Source organism: Dasypus novemcinctus, chromosome 30 (assembly GCF_030445035.2).
Source record: "Dasypus novemcinctus isolate mDasNov1 chromosome 30, mDasNov1.1.hap2, whole genome shotgun sequence".
Taxonomy (NCBI): domain Eukaryota; kingdom Metazoa; phylum Chordata; class Mammalia; order Cingulata; family Dasypodidae; genus Dasypus; species Dasypus novemcinctus.
The window spans coordinates 45162713-45190673 of record NC_080702.1 but is presented as its reverse complement, the minus strand read 5'-3'; the positions used below and the strand labels follow the sequence as shown (position 1 = coordinate 45190673).

Below are 27961 nucleotides of genomic sequence, written 5' to 3'. Positions count from 1 at the left end.
ATGACTCCATACACAAATAATTTTCATGCTGACCAGACAGCATTCCATCTCGTCAAGGCCAGTGTTCCTAAACCCATATTTCCTATCTGCGTTATGGAAACATTTCAACATCAAGCCAGGTTCCCACATTCAAATTGAAACTATTTTCACACATTTTCTGTTTTATCTTTTCGCAAACAGTGGAGAGAAATTTGACAATTTCTTCCTGCTTACCCCAGAGGACTTGTTGCATTTATCTGAATACTAAACACAAAAGAAATAAAGAGACAAATAAGCAACATTCCTCCTAAAATACCTCCCAACCTTTCACCCAAGCCATAATTTCTAGTGACTGTAGTAAATTGGCAATTACAGCCATCATTCAAGAAACAGATAAGAATTTCAAATCATCATTTTGAATACTCATTATACCATTATACTCATTATACTCATTATTGCAATTGGTGAATATCTAATATCAAGTTGTCTTGATGTCCAAGTAAGTGGCTTTTTAATTTTTCCCATGAGATATGACTATTAATATACACATGTGGAATTATCCAGAATTTTGAAGCATTCCAATTACATTTGATTTTCAATTGCATATTTATATTTTGTAACTCCTCTCCAAGGAATAGTACAGCATTTTCCAAATCTAATAAACTAGAATTGATTTCTTTATTGATTTTGTTTTGACTTCCACATGATAGATTTACATTATGATGCCAGACTCAGGCTAAGAAAGATTCTGTAGTTTGGATACTTTGATGTAACGCCACTCCAGAAACTGTAGTAAGGGCAGTAATGCCCATAAAAGCTGCTATTAGTACTCCAATAAATATTTTAGTGTGCTTAAGCACTTTTTGTAAGACTAATAACAAAACATGCATATCAGGCGAAGCTTCCCATGGTCACCTTAATTGGTATCCAAATGCCTAGCTGTCTTCTAAGATTAATAAAACTGTGATTAATGTTGAATGAAGATGAATTAAGGCAAATATATAGTTTACATGAATTATCTTCCCACTGGACTTCTTGGCTTGTCTGATTTAGGTAAAAAACTTCTGGTTATGTAAACATATGGATTGTAAACATAGGACTGAATTTGGAAAAAGAAATTGTCAGAAGGGTAAAATGATAAAGAATAATTCTTGATATATTGATTGCAGCCTTCCTATATATCAATGGACCCTAAACTGAAGGGAATTTTCCCTAATGTTACTTGAGCTGATCCATGGCCTAATACTGGAAATGGTGGGACCATCCTCTTGCCACCCCAATTTGGGTTATTTTGCAGAAGTAATAATAACAGTAGTAAAATTATACTTATTCACCTTCCAACTCAGTGCTTCATAAGTAGAACAAGTCTCATCCATACTACAATTCTGAACAGTGTACCACTTAGGGGACCAGTCAGTTACAATTCTAAAGGAACCATTAATTATCAGTACACTACTAGATACTAAAAAATCTTCCAAATAAAGGGGATCACTTTGTGCATCCCTCAAAGAAAGGTATCTACATATGGGTTTGTCTGGAATGTTGAGGCCAGTATTATTATAATGTTTAAATTTAAAACACAATCTTGATATAGGATGTAATTGAACTCTAGAAATATTCCCATGTTTAGGGGTGACTGACAAACATGCTTGATGTGTTAAATTTAGGCCCTGGTCAGTAGGGCCAACACATAGGACAGCTCAATGAATCCTAGGGTCCCATTAAAATTAGTGTCCTCCTCTTGTGAATGTAATGGCAAGCAGGAGTCTTCTGGTCCAAGGATCCAGGAAGAATCACTATCATAAATCTGAGGAAGGGTTTCCATCCAAGATATGGGATGAAGTAAAGGGGGGTTAAGACTATATGTAAGTATAATTAGTTTCAGCAGCTGCTATAGGCAAAACACTTACAGTTGCTGTTACTATGGTGATCAAAACTACCAGCAAATTAGGAGCAGTAACTAGCATTTTCTCCTTTTCCAGCTACTGTTTCACTTCTTGACACAGATGTTTAATTTGCCCCCAGGTGTGAGGTGAATCTGCTCTAGTCTTCCGAGTGGGACCCAGTCATGTACTATACAGCATTAATCTCTCCATCTGCATGACCCTAGGTTCTGGGTCCCACAGGAACTTTCATTGTCTATTGGAGTTCATGATACGGTTTTATTCAATGAGCTGGTACCCACACAGGATGTTCTCTATCTCCTGGGGAAACACAGGCATACCCTCAGCACCAAGTAAACAGCTTCCCTGTTGACCATTCATTGGTCAGTAGATCACTCCACCAAATTACAGGTTTTTCAGAGAGCGTCTGTGTTTGAGTTTTAGAGTTATTTTGGAAATGCCTTTCAGCTGCTGTCCTTTCCAGGATGGTTCCACAGTTAAGAAAATTAAGAGTGAGTAGTGCTTTATGTAACTGTACCTGTGGTGTTTCTGTTTCTCCCCCTTTTTGTTTTTGTAACATGAGTTTAAGGTTGATTTACTTGCTCAAAGATAGCTTTCCATTGAGGGGTATAAGGAAGTATTATAATATGTGAAATACTCAAAGTATCTGGAAATCTTTTAAGGGAGACAGTGGTATAAGCAAGAGAATTATCTACTTTTAGAGACTGAGGAAGTCCTATTATAATAAAGCCAGCTAACACATGCTGTCTTACATGCCAAGCTGTTTTTTCAGTCTGAGCTGTAGCCCAAATGAATCCTGAACAAGTGTCTACAGGGCATGGACATAACAGAATTTTCCAAAGGAGGAGATATGAGTTCCATTCATTTGCCACAGTGAGTTAGCAGTTAAACCACAGGGATTTTCTCAAAATTCCAGTTGCTTTAGATTATTTAGAATTTGACAGGATGGACACATTTGAACAACTTCCCTAGCTTGTGTCCATGTTAAAGGAAAATAAACTTTGAGACTGGTTGCATTTAAATGAGTTAGATTATGAAAGTGAATAGCTTCTTGTAAAACAGGAATGACTAATTTAACCAAGTTTTGTTTTTTGTTTTTTTTTAATCTAGACCAATACACCCAGACCAAGCTCCACCAGAAAAGCCAATCCATTTTCCTGTAACCAAGTTTTGTTTTTTGTTTTTTTTTAAATCTTGACCAATACACCCAGACCAAGGTCCACCAGAAAAGCTGATCCATTTTCCTGTAACCAAGTTTTGTTTTTTGTTTTTTTTTAATCTAGACCAATACACCCAGACCAAGCTCCACCAGAAAAGCTGAGCCATTTTCCTATAACCAAGTTTTGTTTTTTGTTTTTTGTTTTAATGTAGGAATGACTAATTTATCAGCGGCATCATTGCCTTGTACTAATGGTCGAGGTATATTTGAATGAGATCAAATGTGAGTGATAAAAAAAGGACTTTCTCTATTTCTAATTCTCTGTTGAATTTTGTTAAAAAGCTTATAAAGAAACTGATTTAAGTTAGGTTTGATAAGAGCTATTTCAATCAATTGAGTAACCTGGATGATATACGTCAAGTATGAAAGGATGTTTATGGACTTTGGTATGTCTTGCAAAGCAGTGAGTACTGCTAATAATTCAGCTTGCTGAGCTAACAATCCAGGAGTAGGAATTTTCTTAGTTTTATACCTAGTACACCCAGCTCTGCCATTTCCAGACCCATCAGTAAAAATTGCAGGGGCATCAACTATTGGTTGAAACTTAGTTATGCTAGGTAAAATCCATTGAGTACTTTTAATGAATTTTAATATATGATTCTTAGGGTAATGATTATCTCTTTGTCCAATATAATTAGCAAAGGCTATTTGCCATTGTAAGTGATTTTGTAGGCAAGTCTCAACTTACTTGCATAAAAAAAGAAGGAAGATATGAGAAGGTTCCTGTTCATGAAGGGCACGAGTGCATTCATGGTCTTTAAGTTTAATCTGGGACATAAAATCCATATAAGGAGATAAAGTTTAAAAACAATGTTAGGCAAAAATATCGATTCTACAATATGATTTTGTTGTCTGAGTATTCCCTTGGGAGAGTGTAAGAAAGGCAAAATAATCAACTGTAGTGGCTATTCTGGATTAATGTGTTCAACTTGGACACTTTGAATTTTTTTCTTTATGAGTTTTAAACCTAGTTCTGCTTCTTTCATCAGAACCTAGGGGCTGTTTAATTGAAGATCCCCTTGTAATAGAGAAAAAAAGATTAGACAGTTCATGTGTGGAAATGCCCAGTTTGGGCCTCAGCCAGTTTATATCTCCAAATAATTTCTGCAAATCAAAGTTTTAATAGAATCCCTACAAATCTGAACTTTTTGAGGCCTGATTGTAATTTTGTTGACTACAGTTCCAAGATAAAAAATAGGAGTAACCTTTTGAATTTTCTCAGGGGCAAGTTTTAACCCTGCTGCAGTTAAGCTCTTCTAAGGCCTGATATATTGAAACTACAGTCTGGGAAGAGGAAGCAGCCCATTATATATCATCCATGTAATATGTAATGTAACAAGAAGGGAAAGCCAATCTGACAGGATCTAAAGCTTAAGGTACAAAATTTTGACATATGGTGGAGCTATTAAGCATTTCCTGAGGAAGATATTTCCACTGAAACCATTTCGTACCTTCTTTATTATTGAAAGAAGGCACAGAGAATGCACATTTCTTGCAGTCCTGGAAAACCAAAGGTATTGTAAAGAAGCAATCCTTTACATCAATAACAAGTGGCCAGCTATGAGGGATCATAAATGGTGTAGGCAAATCTGGCCATACTGTACTCATAGGTGGAATGACTGTATCATCAACTTGGAAGTCTCTTAAAGTCTCCATTTGCCTGATTTTTTCTTAATAGGAAACACTGGAGAGTTCCAAGGACTGGAGGAGTCTTCTATATGCCCCCTATCTAACTGTTTCTTTATAATTTATGAAGTGTCTCCATTTTTTCTTGAATTAATGGCCACTGATCAACCCAAACCAGAGAGGTTACAGTTCATTTAAGAAGAATGGGTTTGGTCAGTCCAAGGAGGCTAGACAGAACAGTGACCATTATGGAAAAGGTGAATATCTGAATCCCTCATGATTACTGTAAGCTGTAGGGTCTAATGGCTCAAAAATTCCCTGGTGATCCTTGCCCAATCCTAATGCTGGAACATGCCCTTTTTTCTCATTAATTGTTTACTTTGTTTACTATATGGATAACCTGTGGAATATATATTTCAGCCTGCCATTGTTCTAATAGATCACATCCCTAGTGAGTAATAGGTAGGTCTGCAACAAAAAGCTGCAGGGTGGCAAGTTACCCATCAGATCCCAGACAATGAAAAATTTGCACACATTGTTTTAAACCTCTGGGATTGCCAAGTCCTACAACAAAAATAGATGCATTCTGCAATGGTCAAAGAGAGGGCCAATGGTTAGAACTAATGATAGAGGGAAGCAGACTTAGCCCAATGGATAAGGCATCCACCTACCATGGGAGGTCTGAGGGTCAAACCCCGGGGCCTTCTTGACCTGTTTGGAGTGCTGATGCACACAAGGAGTGCCTTGCCACCCAGGACTGTCCCTGGCATAGTGGAGCTCCATGTACAAGGAGTGCACCCCATAAGGAGAGCCACCCAGTGTGAAAGACAGCCTGCCCAGGAATGGCGCCGCACATATGGAGAGCTGACACAGCAAGATGATGCATCAAAAAGAGACACAGATTCCCAGTGCTGCTGATAAGGATGGATGCAGTCACAAAAGAATGCACTGTGAAGGGACACAGAGAGCAGACAACTGGGGGAGGGGAGGGGAGAGAAACTTTTAAAAAATATCTTAAAAAAAAACATTGTTTCACATGTTTAAAAAAAAAGAACTAATGATAGAAATGTCCACTCCAGTATCAATAAGTCCTTTAAACAGCTTGTTCTGAATAGTTATTTCACAAACAGGATGAGATTCTAATTTTTTTTTTCCAGTTAAGATTACTCCTATCATTCCTGTACATCCAAAACCATTTTTCCCTGGGACTTTCTTACTAGCTTCTACAGGAACATAAAGAATCAACAACAATTGTGCTTTGTGATCTCCAATATCAACTTTCCAAAGAAATGAGGTAGGTATGATAACTTGAAGATCTCCTTGATAGTCATAATCAATTACTCCTCTGTGCACTCTAATTCGATTGGAGGTGAGTCTGCTCCTCCCAAGGAGAAGTCCGATCATGCCAGTTGAAAAATGTCCCTCTATTCCTGTTTTTACACAGATAGGAGTGTCCCCTTGAAGCAAGATAACAGATTCTGCTGTAGGAATATCTATGCCTACACTTCCTACTGTGGTGGGGGATAAGTCCAGGGCACTGCAGAGTACTGGGGAGTGCTGGGATTGCTTTGGTGAAACAGGAAAGCCCCCTTTTGGAACTGAGCTAGGAGTTGGCCTCCCTGGAATTTTCCCGAAATGAGAGTGCCATTCTTATGATAGTTAAACCAACATTGGCTCCACCAATGATTCCTTTACCACAGCAGGGACAAGGGCCAAATGGTTTCCTAGCAAAAATATTCTGTCTGGGTCGTGTTGTTTTTCCTCAGACCGTTTCTGACAATCTTTTCTCATGTGACCAATTTTTCCACAATTGAAACATTTTCCAGAGAACTTTTTATTGATTTTTATCCCTGCCATAGCCAGAGTCCTTATTGTAGCATGGTGGCCCTCTGTCACTTCATCCTGGCACAATTTAATATATCCAGTCAAACCCACTTTACCTTTCATAATCCCAATAGCTTTCTGACAATCCTGATTAGCATTTTCATAAGACATTAGCTGTAAAATAGCATCAGCAGCTTCTAAATTTTTGACCTTCTAAATTTATAGCCTCTTGTAATTGGGCAAAAAAGAAAGGGTAAAGCTATTTAGGTCCTTGTAATATTTTTTGAAATGACACCGGAAGCTAGCCTTTAACCTCAATGTTTTCACAGGCCCTTAAGCAACAGTGAGGGACCTGTGTAATGGCTTGATCATTCATTTGTAATTGCTGATCTACTCCCACACAATTCCCCACCCCACTAACTGATCCAAGCAAATGGGGATAGTATGGGCTCTGTTACGAGCAGCCTGAGTCTTTGCATGATCTGTCCACCAGATTTTGAATTGTAAAACCTCTCCAGGCCCATGGTGATGCATGCTAATGCAAACCAGTCAGCTGGGATCAGCCTAGAGCCTTCAGCAAGCCCCTGCACCCCACCATACATAAAAGGAGAATTTGGACCATACTGCTGCACTGCTGCTTTTAACTCTTTCAAAATTTTAAATGGGGAGCTTTCATGAGTAAACTCATAAACTACATCCAGATTTAGAGGATCCACTCTTGGAGCTACACTTTCTCCTATGGTAATGGGAAAAGTCATTTGAAGACTTCCAAGTCACCTTCCCTTCTAGCCTGTAAAATGCCTTGTTGTAAAGCTGACAACTTCAGCTGAGTATGTCCAAGTATAGGAGGGGGAGAAGTTGTCCACACATATGAATTTAGAAATTTCATTATTTGTTAATTTAATATTATCATCCTGATGTATGAAGTTACACACTGAGCAAATAGGCAAACCTGAATAGTTTGACACAGAAACACAACTTAGTTAATTAAAACTTCCATATTTTCACAAAACAAGTTTAACTGTGACTAATTATAGCCAAAATGTTTGCAATGTTTTAAGGCAATTTTCCTTTGCTTCAGAACTTTATATTTTACCTTGACTTTAGCAGACTTTGGATGAGTAAGACTAATTCTAAGTATATTTACTGAGGCTATGGAATCCTCTGGGAAACTGGTTTCTCTTATGAATTGCCATTTTTGAGAACCCCACCAGTCAAGTCAGGAGGCCTCCTTCACTTCCCAGACTCAGAGATAATAGGGCTTCAGTGGTCATTGGCCTGGAAAAGTGGATGTTCAACCCCAAGGGTCAATAATTCCACCAGTCAGCAATTTAGTCCCCACTTGGAGCCATAAGAGAAAGCAAAGTCATTAATACAAGTAGGACAGGAGACAGGATGTTTCAAGTTTGCTTTTCCCTGAGCCATAGTGGCAGAAGCTGCTATGAAATAATCATAAGCAAATGCAAAGTGTAAGGCTAGGCTTGAAGTGATGAAAAAAAAAGGGGGGGGAAGATTAGTTTAGAATTGGCACATACAACAGTAGGTTTAGAGTAAATCCACCCAGTTATAATTCAGTTTTATCCTTTTCCTGTTTTTTAATGTAAAGGCATTTATAAATAATCTTAACTCTGAGTTACTTTCTAGTAAGATTTTACCTCACTATCCATTATGTTTTTACCTTGGGATGAATTGGGTACCTTTATTAACTAAGTCACAAGAATTTTATTAGTAAAATCTTTGTGAAGTTTCTCTGCTTTTCTAGCAGTTGAATTAATTTCACTTGTGATTTACACATTAAATCCACTAGCAAGACAATATTAACCATCAGAGACCCATTTTCAGATTACCTTTCACTGTTATCCAATTTCTAGTAGATGAACCCCAAATCTGATATCCTAGGCACAAACAAAGTTAAATCAATTTCAAAGTTGAACACAAGGTTATACACAAAATTAAAACATGAGAGAATTTTATATCTTTAGCATCTCTAGGAACTCTGATGTCAATTGATGGCACATGGGATTTTTACATTTTCAGAAGAGGTTTAGGAACTGGTTTGGATCTTGATCTCTATTCACAATTTTTATAGGCACAAGTGAGTGTAAACTGTGAAGTTTGAGGTTTACGTCCTCATTTCTTTACGGAGACATGATATGAGGTTTCTGGGCCTCAGATTTATCTGTTCTCTTTTCTTCCATTGGTTTAACTGGAATTCAGGGCTCTGTACAGAGGTGGATCATGGCTATACTGTGACCAAGTGGAACAGCAGTAGGCTGATTCCTAAGAGACTCCTATGGGGAGTTTTCTGGTAGTATAGAGACTGAATCTATTATTGTAGGAAGAATGAAGAAGCACCCTTTAGTTGATCATTCTGACAATCCAGAGTCCTAGTCTGACTAATATTCAGTGCTCCACATAATTTGGAGCTGTGGTCTTGTCTCAGCATCCTGAGAATATCAATTTTTAGAAATTATCTGGCCCACAAGCATTCTTCTGATATCCCTTGGGAAGGGAACTCCCACAGCATCCATTTTGGCTCTGTCCATTGCCTGACTACTTCATTCCTCTAGATAGCTGGGTGTGATCAGATAGGAGTACTGCTTGCAAAGATGTGGGTCCAGTTGGAGGGGTAAGCACTTGGCTTTCCAACTTTCCATGCACCCTCTTGGGGAGTGGGTGGGAGAAGGTAATGGCAGGCAGGACAGAGGACAAAGACCATCTGCTAAAATGGCATGAAAAATCTTCACAGAGTCCTGTGCTCTCTCAGGGAATCTCTGTCTTGGCAATACCATTATTTAAGCCACTGACTTATGACTTAGTTATCCTAGCTGGGGTCAGATTTGACAAGCCTGTGTAGTGTGTAGTATGAAGGAAGATGTGGAGAATTCCTGAGCCCAGGAATTCTTCCCTCCTGGGAATATAAACTTTGAGATCTCATAGGTAAACCCATTTAAAATAGAGAACCAAAGGAAGGTATTAAACAGCCTGTAGGCCATGGTTTCTCAAACCAATAAACTCCTGGCTGGCTCACCAAATATGTTACAGGTTTTATCTAGGTCCTTGGCTATGCTGGAGAAATGAATTTCAAGAGCCTGCTGGTTGAGTTAGGTCAGTAATTTATTCAGAAAGATAGAGAAGGAAGAGAAACGGGAGAAAATAACAGAGCAATGGTCCCAGGTAGTGTGAAAGGGGGTGGGAATGCCTAAAGAGGGATGATTTACAAGCTACAATTCCTCATTATAGATTATAAATGCCCAGGTTTACTTGCAAGGCCATGTGGAAGAGTAAAAATGACAAGAGCAGGGCACAGAGGGAAGGAATGGGTCCAGAGGAAAGAGGGTGGGGTGAGAGTGCTCCGTCCTCATGGACTACTTTTTAATTTATTCATTATTCCACCCCTTTGCTAATGGCAGGGGAGGAGTTCCAAATGTTTGTTGTTTTGATTAATTAACCCACCCATCAATCACTGAGTGAAGACCCAATGATAAAGTCCTTGGGGAATATCTAGGGCTTTCCCTGGATCTACAAGAATTCTTTGTTTGGATGACAGAACCATGGGAGTGGGGGTCTTTGAGCACCCATCTTGGGGGTTACTGATGTCCACTTGTACTCTCTGCCAGGTTCCACATTCATCTATTAATTCCCAATATTACTGCCTGCTGTAGGTGGGCGGCTCTCAAATGGTAAATCCATTCTAGCATTCCAATCTCCCTAGGCCTTTGAAATCCCCATTCTACTATACCAGGGCAAATTGGGAATCTCAACCTCAGACATACTAGGCTTTCTTTTGGCCCATGTTTCATTCAGCCATCTAAACAAAGTGTTAGATCTCTTTATAGCACCTCAATCTACAGTGTTGAATCCAGAATTTCTGCTTAGTGGCACCATATCAATAAATTCATGCTGATCCAAATTTATATTCCTTCCATCATTATCCTACATTCTTAGAATCCATTCCCACACATATTCCCCTGATTTCTGTCTATATAAGTTGGAAAACTCATGCAATTCTTTCTGATCATACCTTAATTCCTCTTGGTTCACATTTTGTATTTCACCTTTAGCAGCTGGTTGTGATTTTAGTCTGTGATAGGTCTCAAATACAAGAGAGGTAGTTGGGGTGAATAAGAAGAAGGAATGCCTTACTAACAACTGACCTCACGGCATTCCCTTGCATTTTCTTTTGGTAAGACAGAATTAATCTCTTCAGGCAAGGGTTGAAATGCAGTTTCTTCCTGGCAGACTGGAGGCTCAGCCATGCATACTGTAGTTTGACTGGTAAGTACCTCAGGGTTGGGGGGAGGTCCAGACTCCTGGAAGCAGGCCAGAAGCTGGGCAGGGCAGGCTTCAGATGGGCTGGTACCCACCTCAGAGTGGGAAGTTATTTCAGATTCCCTGGGGCAGACTGGAGACTGGATGATAGTTTGACAAGGTTTGGCCTGGACAGGGCAGTCCATGACAGGCTTATCAGATAAAGTCTCAACGGAATTCAAGGTTCCAGTATTTCCATCAATATAATCATCATCCCGTATGTCTCCATCTCAACTATCTGTTTTCCATTCATTTCCAATCAATACCTTCACTTTACCTGCAGAAATCCTGTGGGGCTGGGATTTTAGTTTCCTTTGTAACTCCACTACTCGTACAATGAGAGTCTGAGTTTGGTTCCTAGATATTTTGAACCTGTGACTACAGGAAACATTATTTTCTTTCAGAGCACACATAGAAACTTTTGCACCATCCATTCCATCTTTAAGTTTCAAATGTGAAGCCTTAAACTTATCTCTTTCTTTTGTAACAGTATCCAGAGTATCTAGGAGTAGCCAGCCAACATCATTATATTGTTTGACTCCACAAAACTCTGTTTGGGTTTTGAAAGCACCCTCACCCTGATCTTTGCTTCTCACAAGCATGGAAGTATGGGAATTCAGGGATACTATTTTGTGTATGTTGATGGCCAACTCGCACCATGGTCTGTTAGCAGCCTCTTCATTAATTGAAAGGGAGTTGTCAGTACCTTTGAGTTCAATTAGAGTAGAGAGTCAATTGCAAAACTCCCAGGACCAACTCAGACACTCCTTGTTTAAGACTATTTCTTTAAGAACCACTCCTGGTGCTCAGCTGTATTATTCTGTGTTTTCTAGGGAAGCCAAATCAACAAGAGATATCTGTTAGTAGTATGTAATTTTATAAGAGTCTCTCACACAGCAATGGGTATGCACAAGTTCTGTAAGCAGGCTGCTACCAGGGGTTGCAATGAAAGTCCAGTGAAGGTTCTTGATGAGTTCTGGGAAATGTTGCCTGTCCAAAGATGAGATGTAATATTTTCTCTCAATGCTGGAATCACTTCCCCTTTTAAGACATTCAACTGATTGGATAAAGAATCACTCACTGCAGATGGCAATCTCCATGATTGATATAATTATAAACTGCTGTCTATGTTTACCACAACAGTAAAGTCCATGGTGACTAAAGTCCATATATACCCTTGTATTACATTTAGCCAAGTGCTTGCTTCACCAGACAACTGGGCACAATTACCTAGCCAATTTGACAAAAGAACCTAAATATCACAATTGGAAAGGGTGAGAAGGGTTTGTTGTTGGGTATATGGGAGTCCCCTATATTGTTTGTGTGACTTTACTGTGATCTAAAACTTTTTTGAAGACAAATTTAAAAATTAATAGAAAAGGAATGTAGGCATTTAGGAAGGAATGAAAGAGATTGCATTGCCATTGTACATACTGGATAACAGCTATTACAGTGAACACAGACAAAATGTCAAAAGTAGCATTTTATAATATTTTTCATTTTTTAATACCCCAATTCATTTTTTGCTTTATTTTGGTTTTTCTAAATTAGTACGTATTCTATTTCTAATTTTTAAATCTATCATTAATATTTCATTTTCCTACTAATTGAATTTGTCAAGATACTAGGCTTCATTTTTTAAGAAGTTTTTGACCACAGAGGGGTTCAAAAATGGCAGGGGAGGAGCACTGGTGTTGGGTGTTATTGATGGGGGAAACTTGATTGGGAGGGAGTCCTCCAGGACATGTATATAGGGTATATAAAAATGCTCAGATATCCATTGGGTGTTTTTATAGTACTTACAGTTGCAAATGACAACTGAGGGAGTGCTGAGTTCCTAGCCAGGGGAGGTCTGTCACATTCCTCAGTGGAACTGCATCAATTCCCAAAGTGCAAAGGCAAAGAACAGTGAAGAAGGATACTCCAGTGATGAGCCCTTGATACTGATGACCATTCTTGTGATCCTGCGTGCCTGAAATTTCAACAAGGCCTAGAGCTACAGGATGCCAAAGAGTTACATTCTGAGAGCCTACATGGTGCTCAAATGTGGCCACTCTCTAAGCCAAACTCAGCATGTAAATGCATTACCTTCCCCCCAGTGTTGGACATGACACCTGGGGATGAGTATCGATGGAACTGAGGGATTACTACCAATTACTAACTCTTGATACACCTAGAAAAAATCCTTGAATAAAAGGGGGAATTGGTAAAGTCAAAGGAGCTTATGTGGATAAGAGTCTTCCAAAAAGAGTTGCGAGGTCATTGGGGGGATTATACTTATGCATGACTCAGCAGGATCCAAGAGACAGCCAAAGTAGATACAACCCAGTTACTGGTGCTCCTGAAGGCTATGGAGACACACAAGATCTACGCTCATGGCAGATGACTCTAGTGTTCAGTGCCTTGTGAATGGGCTCTACTTTGGAACTTGTGTTCCTGAGCGTGATGGAGTTGGACTCAGGTATGACCTATCTACATGTGTCTCTTCTTTCACTTTTACTGTACCTGTGGTTGGTGCTGGGGTTGGAGTATACTCAGGAGACTGGAATCCCTGGACTGGCCGAATGTCAGCTGGGCACTGAACCTCAGCACAGTTGAAACTCCTACTTTCCATTTTGTTGGATTTACCCATTCAGCTAAGAGTGGGGTGAAGATGGTCAAACACCATACCAGGGGACCAAGAGTGTCTACAACTCCAAGGAGGATAATTACATCCCCTATGTGGGATTTAAGAACACTCTTGATAAAGAGATGGAGTGGACATAAACCATCCCAGTTTCCTCAGAATACAGGATTAAAATAAGGATTAGAGGGGACTGAGATTAGTAATAGAAGAATCTGTAACATTGATGTGGAGAAAGTAGCCACAGTAGTTGTTGAGGGCAGGGAGAGAGAAGAAGAAATGTGATGTGAGGACATTTTTGAGACTTAGAGTTCTCCTAAGTTATATTGCAGGGACAGATGCTGGAAATTATTTATCCTGCCATAACCCACTGAATGTAATGGGGGAGAGTGTGAACTACAATGTAAAATATTTTTCCATGTGGTGCAGTAGTGCTACAAAATGTATTCATCAAATGCAAGAAATATGCCATAATGGTAAAAGAGGTTGTTGATGTTGGGGAAGTGGGGGCTGTGGGGAATGGGGTATATGGGAATGTGTTATATTTTTTAATGTAACCTTTTTTGTGATCTAAATATCTTCAAAAAATAAAACTAAAAATAAAATAAAGCTAGTTGCTTAAAAAAAATGAAGACTTACATGACAGTTTTCTTACTATAATTTTTGGTGACTCCTCTGCATATTTAACCTTGAGAATAAATGCCGGAGTTAAGAAAAAAATAATCAACCTGCAAATATTACTTGTGTTTTATATACCAGCAAAGAACATTTAAAATGGATATTTAAAAAGATATATTTAATACAGTCTCTAAAAGAGCAAAATGCCTAGGATTAATTTTAACTATAGGGGTTCTACAATGAAAACTCCAAAAAAAATGTTGCTCGAAGTTTGAAAAGATCTAAGTAGAGGATGAGACATTCCGTGTTCATGGATAGGAAGATTTAAGATTATTAATGTGTCAGAATTACTGAAAGTATTCTAGATCTTCAATGTAATCCTCATCTAATTCTCAGGAGCCTTTTTAGCAGAAATGGAAAAGCTAATCTTGATTTTTATGGAAATAAACTTCAGGAGGACTCCAGTACAACCTTATGGTTTTGTAATTATTTATTTCCTTGCCACTTGCGTTGCATAGTTTGTGAGCTGTTTGAGCAGAAGCAAAATATCTAACACTATTCTTTATTCACAGCACATAGTTTAGTTTTTACCATATGGTATTGCTGAATAAATATTTATTGAATGACTGAGAAAACAAATGTTTAAGTGTACTGAACATTATTGCTAACTATGGGGTGAAAAGCAGTGAGACAAGAAGGAATCCTGTAGAGAGAGGGAAGCCCCATGTATGAAAGCCAACTCCAGAGGAGAGAGATGGCGACATAAGATATTTTAGTGTACTCAGATTCTCTCTCCAGAATCAGTGATAGAGAAATCATTTGGAGACTGTTTACAATTTTAGAGCTCGTGTCTAAAGAGAGTTGATCTTCTCCTAGGAAGGAAGGTGTCCTCTGGAATAAACGATCAACATGGAGCTCCAAAGCTGTCTCCCAAGTGTAAAAATCAGCACAAGTTTCCATTGTGTTTTTCTTTTATGTCTCCAAAAAACTAAATATCTCAGTGATAAGCAAGACAAAGGCATACTTGATTAATGAGGCTTATGGGGATAGAGTCCCTTAAGTCATGGAAACTCTAAATTCTTCCCCTACCATCTCTCAAGTGTACTTTAATAATCTCTGGTGAAGAGAAAATGCAATTTTGTCTTCTAGATACTTCAGGAGTGGTTCAATCTCACTTTTCTTTCAGAGAGCAGAACTTGCAATTCCATCGATCATTCAAGAAATAACTGCATTGATGGACTCAGACTCTGCCTTGATAATTTCTGAGTGAGTCACACAATCTTATCAGGTGCCGGAGGAATGTATTGGGACTCCAGTGACATCCTTTTATTGGTAGAAAACTTTAGGGGAATCAACGTAGTATGCATGTAAAGAAATTTAAAATACCAAGTCCTGCAATCTTAAAAAGCCTGATTGTGGAGACAGATAACAGGTACATCAAACTATCTTCTCTCCACAATATAACTCCTCTTGTGTTAGCACTCACTCATGGGACTTCCCTCCTTTGGCATGTTTTTCCTTGTTTCACTGCTGCTTCTTTGTCTACAATTCTTGCTTGCATATGTTTAACCATGTTCATCCATTTTTTTTTTCTTTTAGTCAATCAGTAAACATTTAGTTATCAAATAGTCCATGGTAAGCACTAAGTATTAATTTTGGAATAAGGAAATGCATAAGATATTGTTCCTTATCTAAAACAGATACATACAAGAGAAAGAGAAGTGAGGGCATGCAGGATCCTGTGGTGGTCCTGAAATCCTACTAAAGTGGATCCAAAAGTTTGGACATAACCTGTGGAGGGTAGGAAGTGTTTCAAGATGCAGCTAATGGTTGCAATGAGCCTTGAAGCAAGAATTTGCGTAATTTCAAGAGGAGAAAATTTTGTACGCAAAGCAAGAAGAGAAGAGGGACTCAAATATTGGATCAATATAACCCTAATTTATGAGTTTTAAAAAATAGGACTGTGGTTAACAAGAGAAATATGAGAGTCTTTTCTCATGGACCACAACAAATATATAACACTAATATAAGGTGTTAATAATTGGGTGGGTTGGGGGAAAATACATCCAATGTAAGATATAGGCTGCAGTTAGTAGTAATACCTTGAGGATACACTTTCGTAGTTTGTAACAAATATTTCACAACAATGCAAGGTGTTGGTGGTAGGGTGATGTATGGGTACCTTATATGATGATATACATATTTGTTTTTATAAATTCACAAATTTTATAATACTCTTATTGTTTATGTATGTCATGTATGAATGATATATGTTGATAAAAGTTTATTTTAAAAATAAAAAGAAAATAGTACTTTTATCTGATGAACATTGAGGGGCAGATCATGAAAAGTGCAGCATGAACCTGGTCTGGATGGCAGCAGCCAGATAAAGGACAACCTTGAGGTTTTCCACAAGGTGGATATTTATGTTTGACGTTATTGGAGAGACAGTGAGAGTTTTAAGAGGTGAAGTTCATGAAAAGGCATGCCATGACAAAAGCTCTCTGTGTCAATGTTACTATCCCTGTTGTCAAATCCCCAGAGAGTTGGTGAGAAACAGAAATAGCACAGTGGAAGTGGGAAGGGCATGGGGGGAATGAGTCTGTGTAGGGTTAAATTACAATAAATAAAAATATTTGTTTCTATACTAGTCAACATGCTAAATATTTTTATTAATTATTTTATAAAATCCGGTTACTCTACAAAATCATTTTTCACTATTCTGATTTAATGGAGGAAGAATGTGTGACTTATACCAATGCGATATTATTGTACAAGGTTTGTAATTGTATCTGGCTTGAAGCTTAGAGTGTGATTTTCCTAGAATTTTGCATTTCACTAATAATTTCTTTCTTAATAAACTTAATATCATAGAACAGTTTACATTTACAGAACATTTTCAAGGATAGTAGAGAGTGTTTGCAAGAATGTCTCCTCCTTTCTCTTGTTGTTAACGTCTCCCATTGAAAACACCACATGACATTTATTTGTAATAAATTTCTAGGGCTGACGTGTCACCACATGACATTTATTTGTAATAAATTTCTAGGCCTTCTCAGACTCCTCATATTGATGGCCTCCATAGTTTTGAAGTGTGCAAGTCAAGCATTTTGTAAAGTCTTTCTCACCTGGAAATTTTCTGATGTTCTTGTCCTGTTGGACTGAGTTTATGGGATTTGGAGGAAGACACCGGAGCAAAAATCACATCACACCCAAGATAAATACGATAAACATGGCTTATCATTGTTATTGTTTATATGCCCAAGAGTGTTTTCAGATCCCCTGAGTATAAAGTTCCTCAGTGTTCTGCCTTTCCATATATTACTTTTGGAAAGTAATCATTATGTGTAACATACTTTCAGGGGTGGGATTTTTGCTCCACTGCTTTCAGAGAGCAATAGCTGCATGAATTATTGGAATTCACCTGCATAGAATTTATATCTCTTTTCTGTTTAATCACTAATTTATTTAAATCAAAATTGACTCATAACATCTATTTTATTTTTTTTATTGCTCTCTCCTTCCCCCCTCCCCTGCTCCAGTTGTCTGTTCTCTGTGTCCATTTGCTGTGCGTTCTTCTTTTCATTGGCTTCTATTGTTATCAGCAGCACAGGAAACTGTGTCTCTTTGTTGTTGTGTCATCTTGTTTTGTCAGCTCTCCGTGTGTGTGGCACCATTCCTGGGCAGGCTGAACTTCTTTGGCACTGGGTGGCTGTCCTTACGGGGCACACTCCTTGCACGTGGGGCTCCCCTACATGGGGGACACCCCTGCATGCCACAACACTCCTTGCGCACATCAGCACTGCATGTGGGTCAGCTCCACATGAGTCAAGGAGGACTAGGGCTTGAACCAAAGACTACACATGTGGTAGACAGATGCCCTATCCACTGGGCCAAGTTCTCTTCCCCGACATTTATTTTAGACTTTGGTTTGTGTGTTACTTTATTTTGTTGTTCAAGCTGTTCCAATTTTGGCTGTGTCAGCTGTGCCCTGTATTTATTTGATATTATCCTCATTTATTTTATTCTTTGGGTTGTAATACTGTGCTATTTTATTTTTTTGTTCTGTTTGTTCCAATTTTGGCCATGGGAGCTCTTTCAGCAGTGCTTTGTGTCTATTTGACATTATCCCCATTGTTGAATATTTTATTTCAGTGCTACAAGATGTACCCAACCCTTTTTGTGTATTTCTTGTCAAAGTCCTGCAGTCAAAAGTTTCTCCAAGAACACTCATATTATACAATGGCGGTAATATCCAAAGTCTGGACATTATACGTGCCTTTTTCCTGGACCCTCTCCATGGAGATTATAAGGAAATATATGTGTGTACAGTACCATGTATATATGCACATATCTGTAAATATTACTACATGCAAACTTCTGTATCTATATTCACTTCCACATGAGTTTACACTACTGTTGCTAACTATAAACCATTAACACAGACAGTAGAGTGTCCTCCTGTTTATTTTTAAACTCCCATACAACAGTGTGAAACATATTCCCCCGTCCACCTTCCATTTTCTTCATTGCTTGATACCATAGAAATGTATAGAATTAGAAGAATGTGTAAACCATACTCTGGTGGGCAACAACTTTATCAAATAGAATCTTATGTACAATGTCTGTTGAATTCATTTGACAGACTCCATTCATGCCCAATATTAATATTTTAGCATATTCCCCACTTAACTTTCAGTGAGGGCGTTTCGTGCATTTGTCAAACAGGTCATTTTTGATCATTTTCTATACCACACATTGAATTTTCATTTGCATCCATTTATGTTCCCTCTTTGTGATGTCAAGTTCAATGGGTTTTGATAAATACATGAAGTCATGTGCCTATAATTACAGTTATAATATACAACAGTTTCATTGTTCTAAAAATTTCCCTGTGCTTTACCTCTTCAACTCTCCTGACCCATTCCTATGCCCTTGGCAACTAGCAATCATTCTATTGCCACTGTTGTTTTGCCTTCCCTAAAGGGTCATAAAATATATTGATACCATATGCAAGTAGCGGTTTAAACTGGTTTCATTAGCAACATCCATTTGAGATTATTACTTGTCTTTTGTAGCATCTTTTAACATATACTTATTTGCCTAATATGTATCTTCTTGGTCAGGATTCTGTTCTGATTCTTTGCCCATTTTTTTTAGGAGGTATTGGGCATTGAACCCATGTACCCATGTACCCATGTACGTGGGAAGCAGATGCTCATCCAGTGAGTTACATATACTCATCAATGAGAGTTTAATTTTTTCATGGTTTATTGGTTGATTTTTAAGAAGGTGATGGGAATTGGACTCGGTGCTCAACCACTTGAATTGCATTCACTCCCAGCTTATTTTATAAGTATTTTTATTAAAGAAGAAGTGAAGTTACAAAACAATCATGCTCATAGGCAGAATCCCCATGCAACAATACTTCAGCAAAATACCACACCATTGCGGAAAATTTGTTACAGATTATGAAATTTATCATTAGACTACTAGACTATTATCAAATAGCATATTTGGTATATCTCTTCCATACCCCACACACACTTAACACATACATCTTTCACATTAATGTAATGCAAGCATATTAAGGTATGGTTGTTAATAATTTTTAATTGGGTTTTTGCCTTCCTAATATTGGATATCAAGAATTCTTTGTACTTTTGAATAAAAATAATTTATTTGATAAATGTTTTGCAATATTTCCCCAAGTCTGTTGACTTTCCTTTCACTCCCTTATCAATGTCTTTCACAGATCAGAAGTCATCATTATAATAAAGTACAGCTTACAAATTTTATTCTGTCATGGGACATGCTTTGAGTGCTATACCTAAACACTCATCACCAAAACCTGGACACTTAATTTTCTTGCATGCTTTATTCTGAAAGTTTACACATTACATCATACATGTTAATGTATGAGTCATATTGAGTTAACTTTTGTGAAATGTACATAATCTGTAATTAATTTCTGCTTTTGTTTGACATATATATTTCCCATTTTTCCAAAACCATTTGTTGAAAAGACAACAATTTCTCCACTGAATTGAGCTTTCTCTTTTGTTATAGTACATTTGATGGCATTTGCATGGCTCTATTTCTGAGTTCTATAACACTAGATTATGTGTCTATTTTATAAAGGCAACACAGTTTGGTTAATTTTTTAATAAGTCTCAAAATCAGTTAGTGTGGTCCTACAATTCTGTTCTTCCTCAGTATAATACTGGCTTTCTAGGTTTTAGTCTTTCAATAAAATTTTAGAATTAGTTGGTCAGTATTCTCAAAATAACTTGCTTGCATTTAGAACTGGTTTGAGCTGAATGTACAGATCAGGTTGGAAAGAAATGGCATCATAGCAATATTGCGTATTACAAATGCTAAAGCAGAATAGCTCTAATTATTTAATTAGTTATTTAAAACTCTCAATTGTAGTGAACTATACACAACTCAAAATTTCAATTTTACCTATTTTAAATGTACAACTGGTAATATTAATTACCCAGAATATTTTACTGCCATCACCAGTATCTAGTACCTCAACATTTCAAAGCAGGGCACAAAAGAGCTAATCAAAATTTTTGTTGAAAAAAATAAATTCTACAGAATTTGTGGTGAAAAGTGTTGCCATGAGAAAATACTTGAATTGTCAACAAGGACAGACAGCTTGTCAGAAATAGCATCCAGGACAAACAGGAGGTAGCTCAGGAGGTGGCGGGTGTAGCTCAGTGTTGAGCACATGCTTTGCATATATGAAGTCCCTAGTTCAATCCTTGTTAGAAAGTTTAAAACAAAAGAGTAAATGGAGCCTTTTTTTCCTCATTATTTCCATATTAAGTACACTAGTTGTATCTATATAATAATTCATTTAATGTATTTACAGACTATAAAATTTATGTTAATTTGGTGATAGCTGTTTGTGTCTAAATTTGCATTTCTCTGGTCTCTTCCAGGAGTTGCATTGTATATATGGGAACAGAAAACCAAACACGTGTTTCAGAATTCATCCTCTTGGGCCTGTCTGAAGATGCAGAAATGCAGCCCTTCCTCTTTGGGCTGTTCCTGTCCATGTACATGGTCACTGTCTTTGCAAACCTGCTCATCATCATGGCAATCATCTCAGAATCCCACCTCCATACACCCATGTATTTCTTCCTCTCCAACTTGTCTTTTACAGATATCTGTTTCACCACCACCACTGTGCCAAAGATGCTGCTGAATATCCAGAAAGAAAGCAAAACCATAACGTATGAAAACTGTCTCACCCAAATGTATTTTTTCATGCTATTTTCAGGATTAGACATCTCCCTCTTGACTGTGATGGCCTATGACCGCTTCGTGGCCATCTGTCACCCCCTGCAATACATGGTCATCATGAACGCCCAGGTCTGTGGCCTCCTGCTACTGGCATCCTGGTTAGTGAGTGTTTTGGTCTCCCTTTTATATGACTTAATGGTTTTGCGACTATCTTTTTGTACAGAGTTGGAAATCCCCCATTTTTTTTGTGAACTTAATCAGGTGGTCCAACTTGCTTGTTCTGACACCTTCCTCAATGACCTAGTGATGTATTTTGCAATTGGGTTTCTGGGTTTTGTTCCACTCACTGGGAGCCTTTACACTTACTCTAAGATTATATCTTCCATTTTGAGAATTTCAACAGCTGAAGGTAAATATAAAGCATTTTCTACTTGTGGGTCTCACCTCGCAGTAGTGACCTTGTTTTATGGTACAATTTTTGGAGTGTATCTTAGCTCTGCTGCTACCCAAAACTCCAGGGCAAATGCAGTAGCCTCAGTGATGTACACGGTGGTCACTCCCATGCTGAACCCCTTTATCTATAGTCTTAGAAACAAGGACATAAAGCAGGCCTTTAAAAAGCTTTCCATGTGAGAAACATTCTCTCTATAAAATATTATTTTGCCTCATGTTTAGAAATTTTCTCACAATTAACTGAGATCAAACCCTTGGAGATTTCAATCTAGATAATTTTATCAGTGTGTAGAAAAAAATTGGTCAGAGGCCTAATTTCTAGGATTCTCTGTCTTTAATTTTTTACTTTAAAACACCTCTTTATAATGCAATTGCCTTTAAATCATTTGATTTCTCTGTCCTTTTCCCTAGTACAATATTGAAGACATAATTTTTTCCTTGAAATTTCAGCAGTTAAAATTTTAATCCAGGTACATATATAATTATAGTAGTTGTTGGAATAATGAATGAATACTTCAGTCTCTGCCAGTTGAAAGCCATTACTCCTTTCCTATATGGATTTGGTGAAAAAATAATCTGTCATATCAAAGACTTATAATTGTTGCAAGTTTGTGTTAACTGACTGAAAATGATCATACCTAAACTTGAGGTATCATCTGATAAATTTAGTAATAATACACATTACACCCCACATATGTAACTTTCTCCTGCACATTCAACTTAAGATAGATGAGACTGTAATAGACATTACAACCCCTGATTATTCAAACATTGATGATGTCCCTAATCTCTGATTCTTCCACAGATGCAAGGTTACTGTTTGACAATTTTTTGATAGGGAGAATATTTCAGGAAATTTCTCTTGGGTTTTCCTACAATAATAGTCTTCATTTACAAACCATAAAAAACAAAGGAAAATGAAATAAAAAGTCAATAAAATTGGAAGGATATTCTGTTTTAATTGACTAGAAGATAAATATTATGAAAACATCAACTAAGCAAACTTATTTATATTTTCAACACACTCACAGTTAAAATCCAAACAGCATATTTTACAGTATTATAAAAGTGAATTGCCAAATTTATTTGGAAGGTACAGGGGCCCCAAACAGTCATAATAAACATCCAAGAAAAAAAGTGTGAGTTCAAAGGTTTTATTCTTCCTGGCATTGTAGTGTATTAACAAGCTACTTATAGTCAAAACAGCATGTTATTGGCATAGTGATGGACATTATTGATCATGGGAATCAAACTGATCATTCATAAACAGGCGTCACACCTACAGACAACTGAGTCTTGATAAACCTACCAAGTCCACTTTACTGGGACATTGTAGTCTCTTCAACTAATGGCCTTGGAGAACTGGATATACTTAAACAAAAGAAGGAAAGAGGACCATTTTCATACTTCCCAAGAATCATCTCCAAATACATTAAAGATCTCAGCATGAAGGTTAGGAAAATTCCTAGAAGATAAGGTACTGTAACTTTTTCAATACTGTGTGGCATGTGGGATTCTCTTAAACCTTACATTGACAGCATGAACAACAAGGGAAAAAAACCCTAGATAAATGGGACCGATTCAAAATTAAAAATGTCTGTACCTGAAAGTACTTTGAGAGGACCATAAAAAGTCAGCCTATAAAATGGAAGATAATGTTTGGAAATTGCACATCCAGCAAGTGTTTAATATCCATGATATATAGAGATCCTACAATTCAGCAATACAAAGACAAATGGATACAATTAAAAAGTGTATGAAAAGCTTGAAGAGACATTTTTCTGGAGAAGAAATACAAATGGTGAAAAACCATGTGAAAATGTTCAATAACACTAGTTATCAGGGAAATTGAAATCAAAGCTACAATGAGATCTCATTTCACACTTAATAGAATGGCCGCAGTTTGAAAAAAAGAAGAAGGAAACAACAAGTGTTGGAGAAAAGGTGGGGTGATAGGCGTGCTTATTCACAACTTGTGGAAATATAGAATTTCACAGCTACTGTGGAAGTCTGTTTGGAAGATTCTAAGGAAGTTAGATAGAAATCTACAACATCACATGCAATACCCTTCCTAGGTGTATATCAGGAAGAACGGAGGGTAGGGACACGAACAGACAGCTACACAATAATATTCACAAAGGCATTATTCAAATTTGTCAAAAGTAGGAGTGTATTGGCTAATGAAAGGATAAACTATTGGATGTGCATGAGATTGATATTATTCAGCTGTTAGAAAAAATGAAATCATGAAAAATATGACACCATGGATGAACCTGAATGACACTATTTTGAGTGAGGCAAGCCAGACACAAAAAAACATATATTGGGTGATTCAAAATTATGAATGAATATAATGATCAAACTCATGGAGTTAATAACTGGAATAAAGGTCACAAAAAAAATAGTGTGAGATTAGAGAATGGGAAGCTGAGTTTTAATCTGTACAGAATTGCTAAAAAGTATATTTGTAAATATTTGAAAATGCATAGGAATGGTGAAAGAACATCATAGTGCTTGTAATTATCAACTCTATTATTTGAGTATAATAATGGCTAAAATGGAAAGCCAATGGTTGTGTATATCACAAAGCAGAAAGCTAAGTAAGGAAACATGGAACTGTATAGCATGGCAAACACTCTTGTGAAAAATAAGTACTATCAATAGTGCACATATGAACATGTTTATCTAGGAATCAGAAAAAATATATATGTTAATGTTATAAGATGTTGATATCAGGGTGATATGTGGGCAAAAATATATGTAAAATATTTTATGGATTGTAATGTGTAGTAATAGATTAATAATCATCCTTCAAGTGAGGCATGGGGAGGTGGTGTGTGGGATGTGTGGGAACTTCTTGTATTTTTTAATGTGGAATTTTTTGTGATCTATGTATCTTTAAAAAAAGACAGTTTAATAAATAAATGAAAAAAATAAAGCATGTGCAGTAAATGAAAGAAATTAAATAAAATAATTTATATTGTTAGACTTTGTCTACACAAAATGCAAATGCAAATAAATTATAGAGAAGAAAATAGATTAGCAAATATATATGGAAGGAGAAGGGTAGCAAGATTGACAGGTGACTAAAAGGGGAAGCAAATTTTGTCTGTTTTTGTTGTTTATTCTTTCCTTTTTTGAAGTAATGAACATGCTCTTATATTGATTGAAGTGATGAATGCACAATTCTGTAATGCTGGAGATTTGGACCCAAAGGGTATAGGGAATGAAAGAAATAGCGAAAGAGAGAGTGAAAGAAAGAGCAAAAGAAAGAGTGCTGGGATCAGGGGGTCTGTGAGTAGTCACTCCTCAGACAAATTTATTTTCTACATGTGGCATTATATATACTCAAACTATTGAGATAACAAGCAGTGTAACTACCCATTAACAAGACTCGTAAATTAAAGAACTTATCTCTAAGTACAAAGATTTAGTATTCCTTTCAGACTACAAAGTGTGTTTACTCTTATTTCTCCCTGCCCAGACAGCTCTGTCCTGCTGACTCAAAGGCTTAATTGCTGCATTCCTATGTTAAAAGCGTAGCCATGGAAACAGCATGTCTCCCTTTGTGAGACCACTATGCCTCAGTTTCCAACACTGTAATTATACCAAATGCCATTAATGATACACTTTAGATGGATTATATGGTTTATGAATATCATTTAATAAATTCATTAAAAAAGTAAAATGAATATTTTATCCACAGCTAACTATGACTTTTTCAAGTATTATTCCCAGATATTAGGAAATATTATCATGGTTTTTATGGAGACCTACTGTTTTATTTGTGAACTTGAAAAAGGCTAATATTTCGTTCAATACCAACCCCAGAGACATCCTTTTGACTGGCAAACCAGAATGGCATTTTGGGATTAATAATTGCTCTGAGCTTGTGTCTAACTTAGGAAAAAATGTGATCTGGTTATTTATTTAAAATTTTTTTATTGAAGTATATCATTCATACATGAACACACATGAAAAATATGTGTATGGTAAAGATTGTGAACTTACAAAATAAACATACATAACATCACACATGGGTCTCATATATCATCCCTTCATCAACTTTTTGCATTGTTTTGAAACATTTGTTACAAAATATGCAAGAGCATCATCAAAATATTACTACCAACTAGAGACCTCATCTTACATTTGGTGTATTTTTCCCCCAACCCATACTATTTTTTTAAAAATATATTTTTGTTACAGAAATAGTGAACTGGCAAAACAATCATATAGATATGTAGATTTCCCATAAAATTCCACACCCTAATTGGTGGTATTTGTTTGACGATATTGCCTCATAATCTGGTAATTTATTTTAAATCACTTCATATTCTTTGACAAAGCTGTGAATTCAACGTATTTTGAAATTTATCAACCCACAGGTTCAGACTCTAATTATTGAGTCATTTCCACATTTGATTGTAGTTTTTAGAGAAAACAGATTTGACTCATACAGTCCTAGAAGATTTCTGGTTTTTGATCTTGCCTTAATCTGAGAATTAAAAACTAACAACTAGGGAAGCAGACTTGGCCCAGTGGTTAGGGTGTCCGTCTACCACATGGAAGGTTTGCAGTTCAAACCCCAGGCCTCCTTGACCGATGTGGAAGTGGCCCATGTGCAGTGCTGATGTGCACAAGATGTGCCCTGCCATGCAGGGGTGTCCCCCACATAGGGAAGCTCCATGCATAAGGAGTGCACCCTGTAAGGGGAGCTGCCCAGCATGAAAGAAAGTGCAGCCTGCCCAGGAATGGTGCCGCACACATGGAGAGCAGACACAACAAGATGAGACAACAAAATGAAACACAGATTCCCATGCTGATGACAACAACAGAAGCGGACAAAGAAGAACATGTGGTGAATGGACACAGAGAACAGACAACTGAGACGGGGGTGGGTGGAAAGGGGAGAGAAATAAATAAATAAATCTTTAAAAAATAACTCACAACTTATAATCTTTCCAGTACAATTAAAGGAAGACATGTGGTCCAATTTTCTTGGATTATGATTGTGAATAGAATAATTTAACACATAAACCAGTCAGCTTGACAAAATTTTCCCAAGGCAGTGTTTTTAGGGGAGAATTCCAGCAGTGTACTGTGAGTCAGGATTGCCCATGTTATATGTGTACTTGTGATGTCCATTTATCCAATGGAAATAGTGTTATTCTTATTCTCATGTGCTATAACATGTATATCAATTCCCAGATTCCTAGCCTGGATATCTGTGTTTATTTAACCTGTTCTTTATCAAATAATTTCTTGTATGGATTATTTTATTCAGGTAGAACCTCTTTTTCAAAAAAAATCTTAGAATGTTGCAAACAAACTTAGGAAGTGTGTACTCTGAATATTTTTGAGAATTCTACATTTATATCTTGCAAGTAACTGGAAATAGAAAACACTGAAAAACAGGCCAACCAAGAAAGGTGATACTTCTGTTATCATCAGGAACATTGTATAATCGAGAAGATTCCATTGAAATGGTTGATTTGACAAATATGCTGTATTTTCTGTAATCCAGGCAGTAGGGCACTCTTGCTGTAAGTGTTGGTTAAATAGGCAAAGCACATGCTAGTTCACCTTCCTCTGGATTATGGGAGTGTAAAACAGAAGAAAGGAGAATTGGTTGCTAAGAACCAGTCCACACTACTCACTGCACGCCATGTCCTGTAGAACTGATGGTGAATGCCAAACATAATCTTTGTGTTTATTTTAGGAGAGAGGGCAATTGTAGCTCTGTTAAGACTCACAAGACCTTCTCCTGATTCCTAATACAACTACCTGATAAAATGATTTTTAAGAAAAGATGTTTGTAGAGCATGTTCATACTGAGTGATGCAGACCATTTCAACCCTGCCTTATCCTACTAGACCTCGACTTACTTTATCATTGACCTCAAATATGATGAAGTAAAAATTTCAATCAGTGTGTTATGAGATCAACTTTCAATTTTTGATGATGAAAAATATCTCCTTGACATTGCTAGCTTCATGTCCATGTTTGAGGAGTCTTTTTTTCTTTACTGTGTACAGGAATGTGTTGCATTTACTATACTATTTTATTGTATCAACTTTTTGATTTGTTTGAAAATTTCCAGGGCTGCCTACGAATATGATCCTTTGATCCCTCTGTAAAGAATATATT

At 37.1% G+C, this 27961-nt stretch overlaps 1 protein-coding gene across 1 annotated transcript; it reads left to right on the top strand.

Moving 5' to 3' along the window:
* The first annotated feature begins 21070 nt into the window (after positions 1-21070).
* LOC101446343 (olfactory receptor 7A10-like) lies at positions 21071-22776 on the top strand. The gene is made up of 2 exons (XM_004475358.3): positions 21071-21981; positions 22749-22776. Exons 1-2 carry the CDS (start codon positions 21071-21073, stop codon positions 22774-22776), a joined length of 939 nt encoding a protein of 312 aa, XP_004475415.3.
* The last annotated feature ends 5185 nt before the right edge of the window (positions 22777-27961 follow it).